Source organism: Peromyscus eremicus, chromosome 1, assembly GCF_949786415.1.
Source record: "Peromyscus eremicus chromosome 1, PerEre_H2_v1, whole genome shotgun sequence".
Classification (NCBI taxonomy): Eukaryota; Metazoa; Chordata; class Mammalia; order Rodentia; family Cricetidae; genus Peromyscus; species Peromyscus eremicus.
Window position 1 is genome coordinate 143619039 of NC_081416.1, and position 15388 is coordinate 143634426.

At 36.6% G+C, this 15388-nt stretch overlaps 1 protein-coding gene across 1 annotated transcript in view; it reads right to left on the reverse strand.

Annotated features, from left to right (window-relative positions):
• Luzp2 (leucine zipper protein 2) overlaps window positions 1-15388 on the reverse strand; it is a 177300-nt gene that overhangs the window by 87004 nt on the left and 74908 nt on the right. Inside the window, exon 5 of the mRNA XM_059253341.1 lies at window positions 3558-3620. Within this exon, the coding sequence (XP_059109324.1) occupies window positions 3558-3620 (63 nt within the window). The remainder of the gene's footprint in view (window positions 1-3557; window positions 3621-15388) is intronic.

Below are 15388 nucleotides of genomic sequence, written 5' to 3' on the forward strand. Positions count from 1 at the left end.
TGTGTGTGCGCGTGTGCGTGTGTGTGTGTGTGTATGTGTGTGTGTGTGTGTGTGTGTGCATTTTGTGATCACATCATGGTAGATTTATTGGCATTTGTTATCATGAAGATAACTTATGAATTGTTTATATTCCTACATCATCTGTATTTTACAGTCCAGACCTAATTATCAGTACACTAATAAGCAAAATCCTTTCTTAGGTTTTCATAAAGATTATACAAAAAGAAATACATCTGAAGGAATGCTGGGTCCTGCCCAACTATCAAACAGTCTTGAATAGAGGAGTGAGGATTAAGAAATAATAGATATGAAAAATAAAGATGTAGATAACATAAAAGAGAAAAAAAAACACAGAATAGCATCTGGAGGGCTCTGGGTCAGTACCACAGTCACCCTGAGTTTATTTCTCAGGGCCTTTTTATACACAAAGCAGGGGAGGCAAAAGACCTTCCACTCTCAAGGACACATTGGTTTAAGGTACAAACTAGTGTAAATACCTCCTTAATTCTCAAGACATCTGGCAATCACACCTTTGTCCAAACATCCTATTATTGAGCCTTAAAGAGGAAAGAGAAGCTTGAACTCTCGGACCTTGAGTCAAGATGGAATCAAGTCACAAACTGGAGTCCTTTGGTGGCTCCCACAGAGGAATATATCTATTGTAGAATGTATGTTAATTTGGAACCATATAACATACTGTCTTAGCTTGTCAGCAATATTTTGATATGTTAAAATTATCAAAAGGGATATGCCTTTAACAAATGATACAATATTTGGAATCACAGTAATTTTATTTTTACTACATAGATGATTGTAAATGTAATTCCAAATATCAGATCATGAAGGTCAGGGCTGTCTACATGTGCATGGGCTAATTAAAGCTGGGAATAATGATAACGACATCTAGAAGAAAACGATGATGAGGATTTAGACAGCCATGACAGAACATTTTAGCTCCTTAGTCTCATTTAGGAGACAAGTGTCTAATCTGAGATTCCTTCCTACAAATTTATGTTCAAATAACTTTCCCTTTATGAAATAATAGTGGTGGTAATGGCAGATGGTGTTGGTAGTATTTGCCGTTTTTAATGTTTGTTGTATAACTATTTTCTCTGGATTGAAACATTAGCTCTTGGAGGAGGGAGGCTCCTAAGGAAGCTAATTATTGTTCACTGTGCTCAGGAAGCCCAGGAATTTAGAAGACACCTGGCAGCCTCACCAAGGTCATATCAACAATGGCGGTGTCAGGGTAGAGGGGAATCTCTAACCCACTAAACTGTCTTCAATCATGCACCAAGGCCAGAGAGATGCCTCTTTCTTGAGCTGTTGCCCATGCTGGGATGAGGATTTCAGTGATGCAGCTGCCTTTATTCATTCTGTTTCTAGTGCCCTATGTGCAGTGAATACATAGTGTTCGCGTCTCCCCAGGAAAAGTCACAGTCCACGTTCTTCTATGCCAAGTCACAGCGCATTTCATTCCTGCGTGGGTACAGAGTCGAGAGCTCCTGGCCGAGACGCTAAGCTCCTTTCAGCTAGTCTCCAGCAGGAAAGATTGTTATTTTAAGAAATAATGATGAATCAAATAATAAAATTTTGTACATATTATTTTAAAATACTATTGTGTCAGTATAAACATTTCCCTTGTTACCCAGAATACTGAGCTCTAATATTGTTCTATAAATATTTAACAAGGTATGGCAAAACGAATAAATTATGTGAACTGACTGCATTTCAACCATTAAGGAAATAACATGAAGAACACAGCAATGAACAAATGAGGTTTATTTTTCACTGAGCTGAGGGAAATTAGGAACATTCTTGAATGAGGAGGATAAATTATAGAAGTAGGAACTATTTAATTTTCTAAACACCAGTGATACTTCTAATGCCCCCTTCTCTCTTATACTTGAGTTTTGTGGGGACCCTGGTAAAATGTTCAGTGTAACTTTTATCTAGACATTTTCCATTTTTTTAATTTCTTGAGATAGAGTATTAAGTGGCTCAGGCCTCCCTTAGGAATCACTGTTGTAGCTGAAAATGACCTTGAACTCTTGATCTTCCTGTCCTATAGCCCAGCTGCTGGTGTCACAGGTGCCTGCATCACATCTGGCTTAGACATTCCTTATTCAAAACATCATTCCATTTACTATATCACAGTATTCAGAGCTGTCACAACACACATTTGTCTTATTTCAACAATCCCAAAATTAGGAACACGGTCATGCTTATTTCTGTCCAAACAGAGCAAAATGCAACGAAATAAAGCTTTTCCCTGGGTCAGATCTACAAACTACCCAGCTGTATTTTCCTTCTCAAGGAGAATCAACATTTGCTTTCTATGTCTTAAAGCTTTCTCTATTATTTGTTTGTGTGTGTGTGTGTGCGCGTGCGTGCGTGCGTGCGTGCATGCGTGTGTGTGTGTGTGTGTGTGTGTGTGTGTGTGTGTGTGTGTGTGTATGTGTAGGAAACTTATTTTCCAAATGATCATATCACATGTAAACTTTGAGGTATGGAATTTTTTGATGATAGCTTTGTCTTAGTATATATTTTGAGCTCTCATATTGCCTAAGCATGTGATCTTGTTCTTACAAACAGTATAGTGAGGGAGACTGTGTTTTTTCCTAACTGGAAGACTCAAGACAACCTTTCTATTCTACCAAGAAAACTCCCCTTTTCCATCTATAGAAAGGCAATGGGAAAGGTATTCTTGACAAAAGGGAAGTGAGGGAATGTCATAGTTAGACAATGATGGATCTGTTTGAGCAGCTCCCAGTCTCCCTTCTGGACATCTATGAGGAAGGGGTCAACTTTCATGCTCTATAGTCACGGTTCTTCTTTTAAGCTTACTTCCTTCCAATTTTTTTTGCATGCATCAGATCTTCCTGGAATGGAAAAGCTTCTATGTCTAATTCTCATTCTTGGGATTCTCAGTGTATAAATTGTCTTCATGCATGCTTTCTAAGTGCCCCTGGGCCACAGGGACTCTTGTCTCTTGTCTTTAAATTACACTTACTTGTAGACTTCGCTATTACTTTATTACTATCCTTAACAGTTCCTACAAGCTATGGTTCTATTTTGAACTTAGCATCTAGTCAGAATTAGATAAAACTGAATATTGTGGTTAAATATGTATTACTCAGAATAATGTTTGTTCCTCCTTGAGTAATAATGACACAATTTTGTTACACAGAAAATAGAACAGGTGTATATGCTTGGTAAACTAATATTAATCTTAGGAACTTTGTTGGTGGCATATAGATTTCACAAAGCATAAGGAAAATGCAGTGGGCATCCGATAATTTCCTACTGGGGAGAATTGGTCCATACAATTGAGATAGCAGTTAAAAAATTATCTTCTGAACATGGCATTAGGTACACTTTTTTTTTCATTTGTGTAATGTTGGAATAATTAGATACATACAAAACTAAAATGTACTTTATTTGGTATCCAGTGTTTTCATTTGTGTTAGGGGAAAAGCTATTCTTTAGATTTTGCAAGATTTAATTTTATATTAATTCTAACCAGTTAAACTTCTGAGAAGGTCATATTAACTCACCTCTTCTGCATGAATCCCACACAGCTTACTTCCTGACAACAATTTGTTTTTCAAGCTTTTATTCTGAGGAAAGAAAGAAAATTTTACACAAAAAGTGGTAAATTAATAAGAACTTCCTTAATTAATTCAAGCATATCACTCTATGTTTGGCTCACAGATTAAAGTTACATGTTATCTAAAGAATTCATAAGAGTTTGTTATTCACTCTAAAACAATTTTTAAACCAAAATTTTCATCAACCAATTTTAGGATATTTACTTAAAACAAAAAACTTTGGCCAAGGAGAGGCTTAGTAGGTCAAGGTACTTGCCACCAAGTGAGATGACATGAGATTGATTCCAAGGACCCACATGTTGGAAGGAGAGGACTGACTCCCAAAAGTGGTCTTATGATCTCCACAGGAATACCATAACACATGCAGATGAACACACACACACACACACACACACACACACACACACACACACACACAGCAGGCACACATATAAATGTGAAGAAAAATTAAAGTATCAGAATTTACCTAGAGTTTTTCTTCATTTACGTTTCTTTACTTTTACATGTAGTTTCATAAAACAACCTCAGCTCCACATTAGCCCTCCATGCTATCTTCCACAAGCATCTCTCCCATGGCACCTGCATAGGGGGCGCCTTATGGCCTATTACAATACAGCCACACACTCAAAGAACATCTGCATTCCACCAAAGACTAGTCTCAAAATCTTATCACTATGGAGAGACTTCATATTTAAGGTTCTTTTGTGTTTAGAAGCAAGTTCTGATTCCAGCCCTCAGAAGTGAGTGATCTGTTAACCCTATAAATCTTCCAACATTGGCAGAGGTTGGGAGGTAAACATTTGTTTCTCTGACTCTTCCTGACCTTATGAGAAAGGCCAGAGGTGTGTGTCATCAGTTGTGATGGGGACTGAGCACAGGGGCTGGAGCATGCTAGCTTACTGCTTCACTATTGAAATACAGGTCTCACAAACACTCATTTCCATCTGAAAAGTGCAGAGAAATCCATATGAAAATGAAGTAGTTTTATCATCCCCAAATTTTAGTCTTTTCCTCTCTCCTCCTTTGAGGCTCCATTTGACAGTTCATCAAAGAGCCCGTTTCAGTCTCTCTAATGTTCTTACTTTCTCACTGTATCTATGGCATCCTCAGAAGAAGTTCCAAAAACGAAGACAAGAGTCTCATTCTTTTCCATTGAAAAACAGAGATCAGAAACCATAAACACAGCAGCGTCCAAAGCACAGAGAATCTGACACTTTTAGACCAGACTTTATTCTTTCTAAATGAGACTTTCTGCTATAGTAAAGTTAGGCTGTCAGTGTTCCTAATCCAGACAACCAATAGGCTGGTTGCCCTAGTGTGTAAATTGACATTATGCACCTCATGTCTACACTCATTTCAATTTCTGTTAGTGTCCATGAAATTTTCTGCCTGCACATGGTGAAAGCAACCCTCATTCCATTTTTTTTTGTTTGCATCAAAAGGCAAAGAGACAAAGAGGGGGTGAAGGGGAAGGGAGAGAGAGAGAGAGAGAGAGAGAGAGAGAGAGAGAGAGAGAGAGAGAGAGAGAGAGACAGATTATCAGGTAATCTTTTTTATTAAATTTTTTATGGAATTTATTTTAATCCTGGAGTAACTGTAGAAATGTGGAAAATAAAAAGGAAACATTGCAGGGGTAGGAAGGCAATAGAAAGGGAGAGAACAGGGTACAAGTGATATGGTCTGGGAAGTGGGAGAAGCAGGCATTTAATTAGGGGGAGGAAGGTAAATGCAAGACAGAGGGAGGAGGGTAGAATTGCAGTAAGGATGCCTGAAAAGTCGCAAGGAATCATACTATTAACTATCTAAAAATCCCACATAATACATGTAAGTTTGAGTGTAAATATACATATGTAGCCTAAATGAATTATTCTCATCTGGGCTGACAACGTTCCCTGCAACAGCCAAAGACCACATAACAAAAACATCAACATGCTAGGATAGCACAAGTCCTGACCCAGATGTATCCACCTTACTGCAGAACTGCAGGTATGAAACAACATCTAGGAGGAATGTCCTCCAGGGCAAAACAAGGCCCACAGGGCAGGGAGTGCAGAAGAAAGGACTCAGGTGACAGAGGGAAAAGATACTGTTTGCAGCGAAGTGCAGAAAGAAAAATTGAAATGAGGGGGTCAAAAACACTATTTGATCAATCTGTCCTTGCAATGCTATTTCCAGCAGCTAGCTAAACAATATATAAACAGCAAGAGGAAAATAGAAGTCATTCATTCTCGATGGCCAGGGAAGCATTTAGGTTAACTGCAGATTTTACTTCTCCCTTAGTATCTTCTTCAATTCCAATCCAGCAGTCTCATGCCCAGCTCTGCAGCAGAACACCCGCTGAGCTCCCCAAGTCCCTACCTCCATTGGACCACACAAATCTTCCCTTCTTAACCACCCTTCCCCCACTGATTGCTTTACACCGTCCCCCAACTTCAACAGGCAATCCCTGGGAACCCACAGGACACTCTGGACAAGGAAGCAGGTAGGCTGATTGCAGAGCTTCACCTCTCCCTTTGTTTCTCCATGTTCAGTTAGCAGTCTCATCCCAACTCTGTTGTAGACCTTCTGCAGTGGTCTCTCCCCCACTATCTGGCCCCATTCCCAGGGAACTAAGCAGATCCTGACAGAACACCCTGCTTTCCTCTCTCCCATTGATCTCCTCCAACAGCCACTACCCCCAGCTTAAACCTATTCTGAATTGTCAGGTCCTAATACCCAGGGACACATTTTACCTGGAAACCCCCAGTGGCTACAATTTACCAACAACCAGAGAGGTCAACAGAAGTCAAGAAACAAAATACGCACCCAATGAAGACAAGACCAGATACCAGCACCTAGAATTACATCTTCACAATTCTAGACACCAGTGTAAACACACTCAGTAACCACCAGGACAATATGTGTCCACTAGAGAGCCCAGCAATCTACCATAGCAGGCCCTGAGTATTCCAACACAGCTGAAGGGGAAAAAAAGATGTTAAAATAGTCTTTAGAATGTCATCGGGGTCTTAAATAAGAAGTAATAAAATTCTTAAAGAAAATCCAAGAAATAAATAATCTCAGACTAGCAAATCAAAAGACACACACACACACACACACCCCAAAATAACAAGAGTCAACAAACACTGCTCATTCATATCACTCAACATCAATGGTCTCAGCTCCCCAATAAAAAGTCACAGACTAACAGAATGAATGCAAAGAAAAAAAAGGATCCATCCTTCTGCTGCATCAAAGAAACTCACCTTAACATCAAAATGCCACCTCAGAACAAAAAGGATGAAAAATATATTCCTAGCAAATAAACCTAAGAAGTGGGCCAGTATAGACATTTTAATATCTAGCACAATAGACTTGAAACCAAAACTAACTAGAAGAGATAGGGCATCATACTACATATTTATCAGAGGAAAAACATCCAAGAGGACATTTCAATTTTTAACATCTATATCCCAAACACAAGTGCACCCAAGTTTGTAAAAGAAACACTGCTACAGCTTAAGTCATATATTGACCCTCACATGCTGATAGTGGAAGACTTTAATACCCTACCCCTGTCAGTGACAAGTCATCCAGCAAAAAACTAAACAGAGAACTGCTGGAGTTAACTGATGTTATATATCAAATGGATGTAACAGATGTCTACAGAATGTTTCACTCAAGCACAAAAGAATATATCTTCTTCAGCACCTCATGGAACTTTCTCCAAAATTGAACACATACTCAGGCACAAAGCGCATCTCAAATGATGCAATAAAATTGAAATAGCATCCTACATCCTATCTGACCACTACAGATTAAGGATGGATATCAACAACAATAGAAACAACAGAAAGCTTACAAACTCATGGAAACTGAACAACTTACTATTGAGTGAAAAGTGGATCAAGAAAGAAATTAAAGACTTTCTAGAATTGAATGAAAATGAATGTACAATATACCCCAAATATGTGACACAATAAAGAAAATCTGAGAGGTAAGTTCATAGCACAAAGTGCTTACATAAAATGTTGGAGAGATCTCATACTAGTAACTTAATAGCACACCTGAAAGCCCTAGATCAAAAATAAGAATTCACACCCAGAAGGAGTAGATAGGAAGAAATAAAAACTCAGTGGTGAAATCAATAAAATAGAAACAAAGAGAACAATACAAAGAATCAATAAAACAAAGAGTTGGTCCTTTGAGACAATCAATAAAACTGACAAACACTTATCCAAATTAACTAAAAGGCAGAAAGAGAGTATCCAAATTAACCAAATAAGAATGAAAAGGGGAGTATAAAAAGAAACTGTGATGAAATCCAGAGAATTATCAGGACAAACTTTTAAAACCTGTACTCCACCAAAAGAAATGGATAATTTTCTTGATATATACCACTTACCAAAGGTAATTAATCAAGATCAGATAAGCAATTTAAACAGACCTATAACATCTAGTAAAATATAAGCAGTTATTAAAAGTCCTCCAACTAAAAAAAAAAAAAACCCATGGCCCGATGGTTTTAGCACAGAATTCTACCAGACTTACAAAAATAAAAGTTAATGCCAATACTCCTCAAATTAGTTCAGAAAATAGAAGCAGAAGGATCATTGTTGCCCAGTTCACTTTATGAGGCCATAGCTACCCTGATATCTAAACCATACAGAATCAATGATGAAAGACAATTTCCTTTATGAGCATAGATGCAAAAATTGTCAATAAAATACTCTAAAACTGAACCTAAGAATACATCAAAAAGCTCATCCACTATGATCAAATAGGCTTCATCTCAGAGATGCAGGGGTGGTTCAACATAAAAAAAAGATAAATGTAATTCAACATATAAATAGACTGAAAGACAAAAACAATGTGGTCATCTTAGTAGATGCAGAAAATGCCTTTGACAAAATTCAACACCCCTTTATTGTAAACGTCCTGGAGAGATTAGAGACACAAGGGATATACCTCAACAAAATAAAGGCAGTTTACAACAAGCCTATAGCCAACATCAACTTACAAGGAGAGAAACTCACAGCAATTCCACTAAAATCAGGAACAAGACAAAGTTGTCTACTCTTTCCATATCTATTCAATATACTACTTGAATTCTTAGTGAGAGCAATAAGACAACTGAAGGAGATCAAGGAGATGAGATACCAATTGGAAAAGAAGAAGTCAAAGCATCTTTATTTGCAGATGATATGGTAATATACATAAGTGACCCTAAAAATTCTACCAGGGAACTCCTGCAGCTGATGAACGCTTTCAGTAAAGTAGCTAGATACAAAATTAATTCACAAAAAAGAGAAAGAAACCAGGGAAACAACACCTTCTGCAATGGTCTCCAATAATAAAAAAAAAATCTTGGGGTAACTTTGCAGATGAAAGATATGAGAAAAACCTCAAGTCTTTGAAGTAAGAAGTTGAAGAAGAAATCAGAAGACGAACAATGTCCCATGCTCATGGATCAGCAGAATTAACATACTAAAAGTATTTCTTCTACCAAAAGCAATTCACAGATTCAATGAAAGCCCCACATAATTCCAACCCACTTCATTACAGATCTTAAATGGACAATTTTCAGCTTCACATGAAAAACAACAACAGAAACCCAGGATAGCTAAAACAATGTTGAATAAGAAAAGAACTGAGATATCACAATCAGCGATTTCAAGCCTTACTACAGAGCAACCTACAATAATAAACACATTTTGTGCATGGTATTGGCACAAAAACAGATAGGCTGATCAATGGAATGGAACTGAAGACCCAGACATAAATCCGTACACTTATGAATATCTGATTTCTTTTTTATAAAGAAGCCAGAAATACACAGTAAAAAAACATAGCATCTTCAAATAACGGTGCTGGTCAAACTGGATGGCTGCATGTAGAAGAATCCAAATATACCCATGCTTATCACAAGTGCACACAACTCAACTCTAAATGAATCAAAGACCTCAACATAAAATTAATTACACTGGACTTGATAGAAGAGAAAGTGGGGAATAACCTTGAACTCATTGGTGTAGGAGATGACTTTCTGAACAGAACACTGTTAGTGCAGGCACTAAGATCAACAAATAATTGTGTACTAAATGCTTTTAAATTAATCACTTGCCTAATTAGGGGAGATAAGGGATAAAAAGACAAATGAATGAAATACAAATGTTTATTACATAGGCATTGACAAAGAATAATTTAGATCCATAACTCATACTTAAATGTATATTCATATTGTTTATGTGGAAAAAAGTATTTGAAAGGAAATATATAAAATTCTGCCCTAAAATTTTAGAAAAAATGACAATAATCCATACACTTATTTAAACAGACATGAGTATATGTTCATGTGCTTGCATATAATTATATGGAAATGACACAACCTGTAAGACTTTTTACTGCACGAATGTAATATTAACTTAAAATGCAGAAACAATGATATCCATATTTCAAATTAAAATTTACATGTGTTAACTTAAATCTAAAAGGCACGAACATTTCATAAGATTATACGATGTGATTTTGTGCTTTTCCCAGAATCTATATTGTTATTGTAATGAAATTTAGTATTTCACTGATATTTTTCAGAAGCAAATACTATTCAAGTGAAAAATGTCAATATGTAGAGCAGCATGAGTTGAGCTGTGAATAGTCTATGCACACATGTAAGTGTGTGGGTGTAAAGGTTCCAAAGTTTGCTGGCTATTATAGTACATAATATTATTTTATTTTGCTGTGCTTTTTGCTTTTCCTGCTGTTTATATTCAGTTTTGTAGTCTCAGTCTTGACTGAACCTGAATCTGTGCCTGATATTTTGATGCTTCCAGTGCCAGAAACAGTATCCTCCAGCATTTGTTTTCAATGGAAGTGATTCAATAACACTTGTGAATGGGTGGAAGAGTGAAAGAGAATTGTTAATGAGGACTGTGCCATTGCTAAGGGTAAACCTGGAGATCCATCACCAAAAGTGGTGTGTCTGCCCTGTTGCTTCATCTGATCACAGTTGAGCATCCTAAATACAGACCTTCAAAACATCATTTCTATGATCTTTGTTTCTGTGACAATTCTTGGGAACGTAAAGGAAGTAATAGCATAAATATCTGATAAATTAGAAAAAAAAAACATTCTCTCAGTATCTCGAGACATGGAAACCATGATTTATGAGCCTATTAACCACTATTCACAAATTATCATTTACTGCCGAGGAACATGGACAGTTGATATTTCCTCTGTACTCACTGGCAGTTCCTGGCATTCTGTTTTAAGTTCAAAAGCTGTGATTCTTGTGCTGTTATCTACCACAGCCTTACTTCCCAGCATAGGATAGATCCTCCAGAACGTTAGCTACATTAATGAATTAAGTAAAAATCATGACCTTGATCTGAAGGTCTTCAAAAAAAAAGGTGAAGTTTCTAGGATGTCAGGCTGAAGCTGCCACACTGCGTGACTCTGAAGTAGAAAGCAGACCCTCTGAACTGCTTCTTGTTTATATATTGACTCTCAACTGGGTGCTGTTCAGAAGTGGAGTGGCTTAAGGACAAAAACATCCTTATACTTTTTTTTGGCAATCCAGCTTACACTCCTGTCTGAAATTCTTAGGAATGCTGTTTAGTAATACACACTGCCTGTATTTTAAAACTCAAGTCCAAATATGTTTTAGTCTAGGCAATTTTTTTTGCGATTTTCATGTCTATGGGTGTATTGTCTGCATATATGTCAATATATCATATGCATTCAGAGACCAGAAAATGGTGTCTGATCCTCTAGAACTGGTATGAGAGGGTATTGTTGATCACCATCTGAATACTATAAACTGATTCTGGGTCATTGTAATAAATCACTATATAGAATTCACTGAATATAAATCACTGATACATTTCTCCAGTCCTGCAAGCAAATACTTTAACAAATAAATCCTTTAAATCTGGGTTTCATTATTGATGGTGAGATTTCAGGAGAGCTCACACTGTAGATTAAAGGAACAGAGTCTCTGGCTTACAAAACAGATACGAAGACCACAAATCCAGTACCTCTTGTCTGGATGTAAGTAACAACGGATTACTATACAGAGTCTCCATTTTTCAGAATATTTCTAGATAAAACCGGATGTGAGTTAGATATCTATAATGATCAAATGGTTCACAAGTGTATATAATAGACAGAAATCCTTTGAGACTTAATAAAAAATAGGCTTGAATTGAGTGGAAGGAATCACATACAATCGACGGTGGTGGCAACCAGTGAAAGGCAATGAATCTGTACCTTAATTATAAGATGGAGTGGCGAGGTCTCAGTGAATTTTCATGATGAAAGTTAGATACTAAGCAAACTTAACATCATCAAATAAAACTGTATGTAAATGTATTTATCACATTTCTTTTTCAATTAAAATGAAGTATACCACTGTGGCCAGGATATTGAAAATATTCAGGCTTGTACATTAATTTCTCCTGAGTGTGATTAAATCTAAACTAAGGAAAAACACCTGCAGTGCTTTATCCAAAATAAACCCAGACATTGCTGTGTCTTGCTGTGGAAAGCATCTTCTATTTTAGGACCTCTTAACTCTGGATGTGCAGAAGCAACTTTAGTGGACTGCTTTAGGCTCATATTTCTTTCTGCTTAAGTGTTTTTCTTCTTTTTACTAATGGCCACAAAATGGGTTTGCTCTTTCCAATATGTCACGCTGCAAATGGAAATCTTGCACATTGCAGAAGCCACAAGGTTTAGGTGGATATATGAACACACACATTTCACTCTTCAAACCCTGGAAGACACAACATTTTAAAAATCCAGTCTGTATCAGCTCAGGCTGCTGTAATGAAATATCATAGACAAGGCAGCTTAAAAACAACAGACACTCTTTTTTTTTATGGTTTTAGAGTTTGGAACATTCTAGACCACAGTTCTAGCAGACTCCTCATCTGATAAGGAGCTCTCTAGTGTTACTTCTGCTCTGATGATCCACTTATGTCCTTAGCATCCTGAGGGACCCGTATCTCCTGACACTGATGCATGAGTGATTAAGTTTCAGCTTGCAAACATACATGCCACTTTCCTACCTTATTGAAGAAATCTTACAAAATCCTTGGTATTCGAGGCTAAGTTCTAAGCCAGATATGCTTATTTCAGAAATCCATTAATGTATGTTAATTTACTAGTGTTTGTGAAGTTAGGATGTAGTTTACATTATGAATCTTTAATCTCTCTGGTTTCCTACTCACAGGAAAGTTGCAAAATAAGAACAAAAAGAACACAATTACTCCAGTTCCTTTTCATTAAAAAATATCATTGTAAAGTTCCTTCAAATTTAAAGCAGACTGGCAAATAAATTGGAGTATATTGGCTCACATCTAGAAATTCTCAGCTGCATGTAAGCCATGGTAAATATATGCAGGATATTTTTAAAATTTTTATTTCTAGTTCATGAAAGAGAAAAAATGACTTCAGGGAATTGTAGAATCATTCCAAGTTGACAATGAAGAAAAGTAACAGAAAAAATACTATAAAATGTAAAACCAGAGTTCTACACACAAAATATCTTTGATAGAACAGAATAAAAAATTGTTCCAAAGAAAAATGTAGTATGTAGTGGGAAGGATATTTAATTGGAACCAAACTATAACAATTAAAATTGTATGAATAATTACTACTCTGTTTGAATATAATGGTGTGGTTTTGTCTTTGTGTAGACTAATTGCTAACTTAAGAAGTCATATTTTTGCAGACTGATTTAGAATTAAGTAAATCTGGCAACAATTCCATTCAATAATATATAATTAAGGCTATTACCACATGGCCACACTATCTCCAGAGCTGGGCAGATATCTCAGTTCAACGTGGACCTCAGTAACTTGAATTCTATATGCCTATAGACATATCAAAACTTTAGAAGTACATAAAGTTTTCTCATTAAAGTTATTTTAGGAAGAGGGTTGTGCACTAAACTTGGTTTGATTCATTCCAAATTGTAAGAGAGCTTTAGGAGGATGGTATTTAGCTTCAGCCCCAAACATGCTTTGCGACCTCTTACAGATGTAAGACCTAGGACCCCTCAGTGTATACATGTGTGAAGCAAGGTCATCTCTAGAAGTGTCTACACATCAGAACTCTGGATGGATAAGTACAAGGGCTCAAGTCTTAAAGGCTTGCTGCAAGAAAATTATTAACAAGTTTCAATATACTGAGTACATGAATTATATATTTGTTACACTAATTAGTTCCATCTCACTTCAAGCTCACTTTCTAATATGAATGCAATATTAAATTTTGGCTTGGTCCTTTAGTCATAAAACTTGGATTAGAATCCTACTTCTTATAACCTGCAACTTTAGAAAAATTTTAGAACTTCAGTCTCTCTTTCCTCTGTTTTATAACTCATAAAATCATGGAAATATCATGATCCAATTTGGAGATAATGTATTTAATAAGTAAATCACATTCAATGGCTAACACAGAGTCAGCACCACAGTACATTTTCATTTTGTATGACACTAACGTATTTTTCACCGTGTTAATGGCAGAGTCATTTTTCGGATCAACAGGACAGTAACTTGAGTGGCTTCTGGTTGACAGCTCTGAACATGTACAAGCTATCATTATGGAAGTTTTCAGTAGTTTGAACAAATGAGTTACTGAATTTTTCTTCTGTTTAAATACATGTTTAGTGTAAAAGTCACTGAAGTAAATCATATTTTCTATGTGTTCCCTTTGTTCTTCCTCTGAAACAGGCACATCTTTTTGAAGACAGAACACTCTGATTCTGCCAGTAATAATTCATTTCCCTTACAATAGAGTTCTGGTTTCAAGGTGTTGAATTGGTCTGTATATGTGTAATTTATGTGAAGGTTTACGTTTACTGTGAACTTGAATGGATTTAGAGTCATCTAGGAGACACACTTCTGGGCTTGTCTTTGAAGACTTCTGTAGAAAGCTTTAAGTAAAGAAGAAAGATGCAAACTTATTGTGGACAACACTGTTCCATGGGATGAAGCTTGGCAGTGAATAAATCAGGGGGAAATAAAGAGAACACATGAGCATTGGCAGTCATTGCTTTCTGCTTCCTCACTATAAATCAACACGTCCTTGCCTTCCTTCCATGATGGCCTTTACTCATACAGAGTCTAAGAAGAAGTAAACCCTCCTTCCTTAAGTTGTGGTCTAAGATATTTTGTAACGGAAACGAAGAAAAGTAAACAGTAGTATCACACACTTCCATATTGTAGGAAGGGTTATGGCAAACCTTTTCTTTCAAGGATTTCACAAATCATAAAGGAGTTCAATGTCTCCTAAATTGGTTTGTGGAGGCAGTGAACCTGCTCTGTGTTTACAGGAGTTCAGGAGTTAGACAAACAACAGGAAATGCCAGAGGGAAGCAAATGCAGTGAAGTTGTCCAGGGACTAGTTAAAGACTTGAGAGGTAGCTGGAGAGTCCCTGAAATCTGCTGCAGCTGTCCTGTAGGAAATAACCTTGAAACTGCTGGAGTGTTGAACATGAAAGTGGCTTAAGAAAGGTAAAGTATAGAAAGTCACAGATTAACTAATCTTAAGATTAAATCTGCTTTTAAAATAGTAGACCTATACATAGGTCGACATAAAATAAATTTGAGATTGCTTTTAGAAGTATATATACTTTTTCTCTATGTACTACCGTGGATGAGGTATTCTAGAGAGTTACTCGACCAGCTTTTACTGTCATCACTAAATAATAACAGGAAAATCATGCTAGTTTCTGAGTGTGAGTCTCTGTATGTTTAGTGTTCGTTATTTATTTGTGACTGCTATTGTGAAAA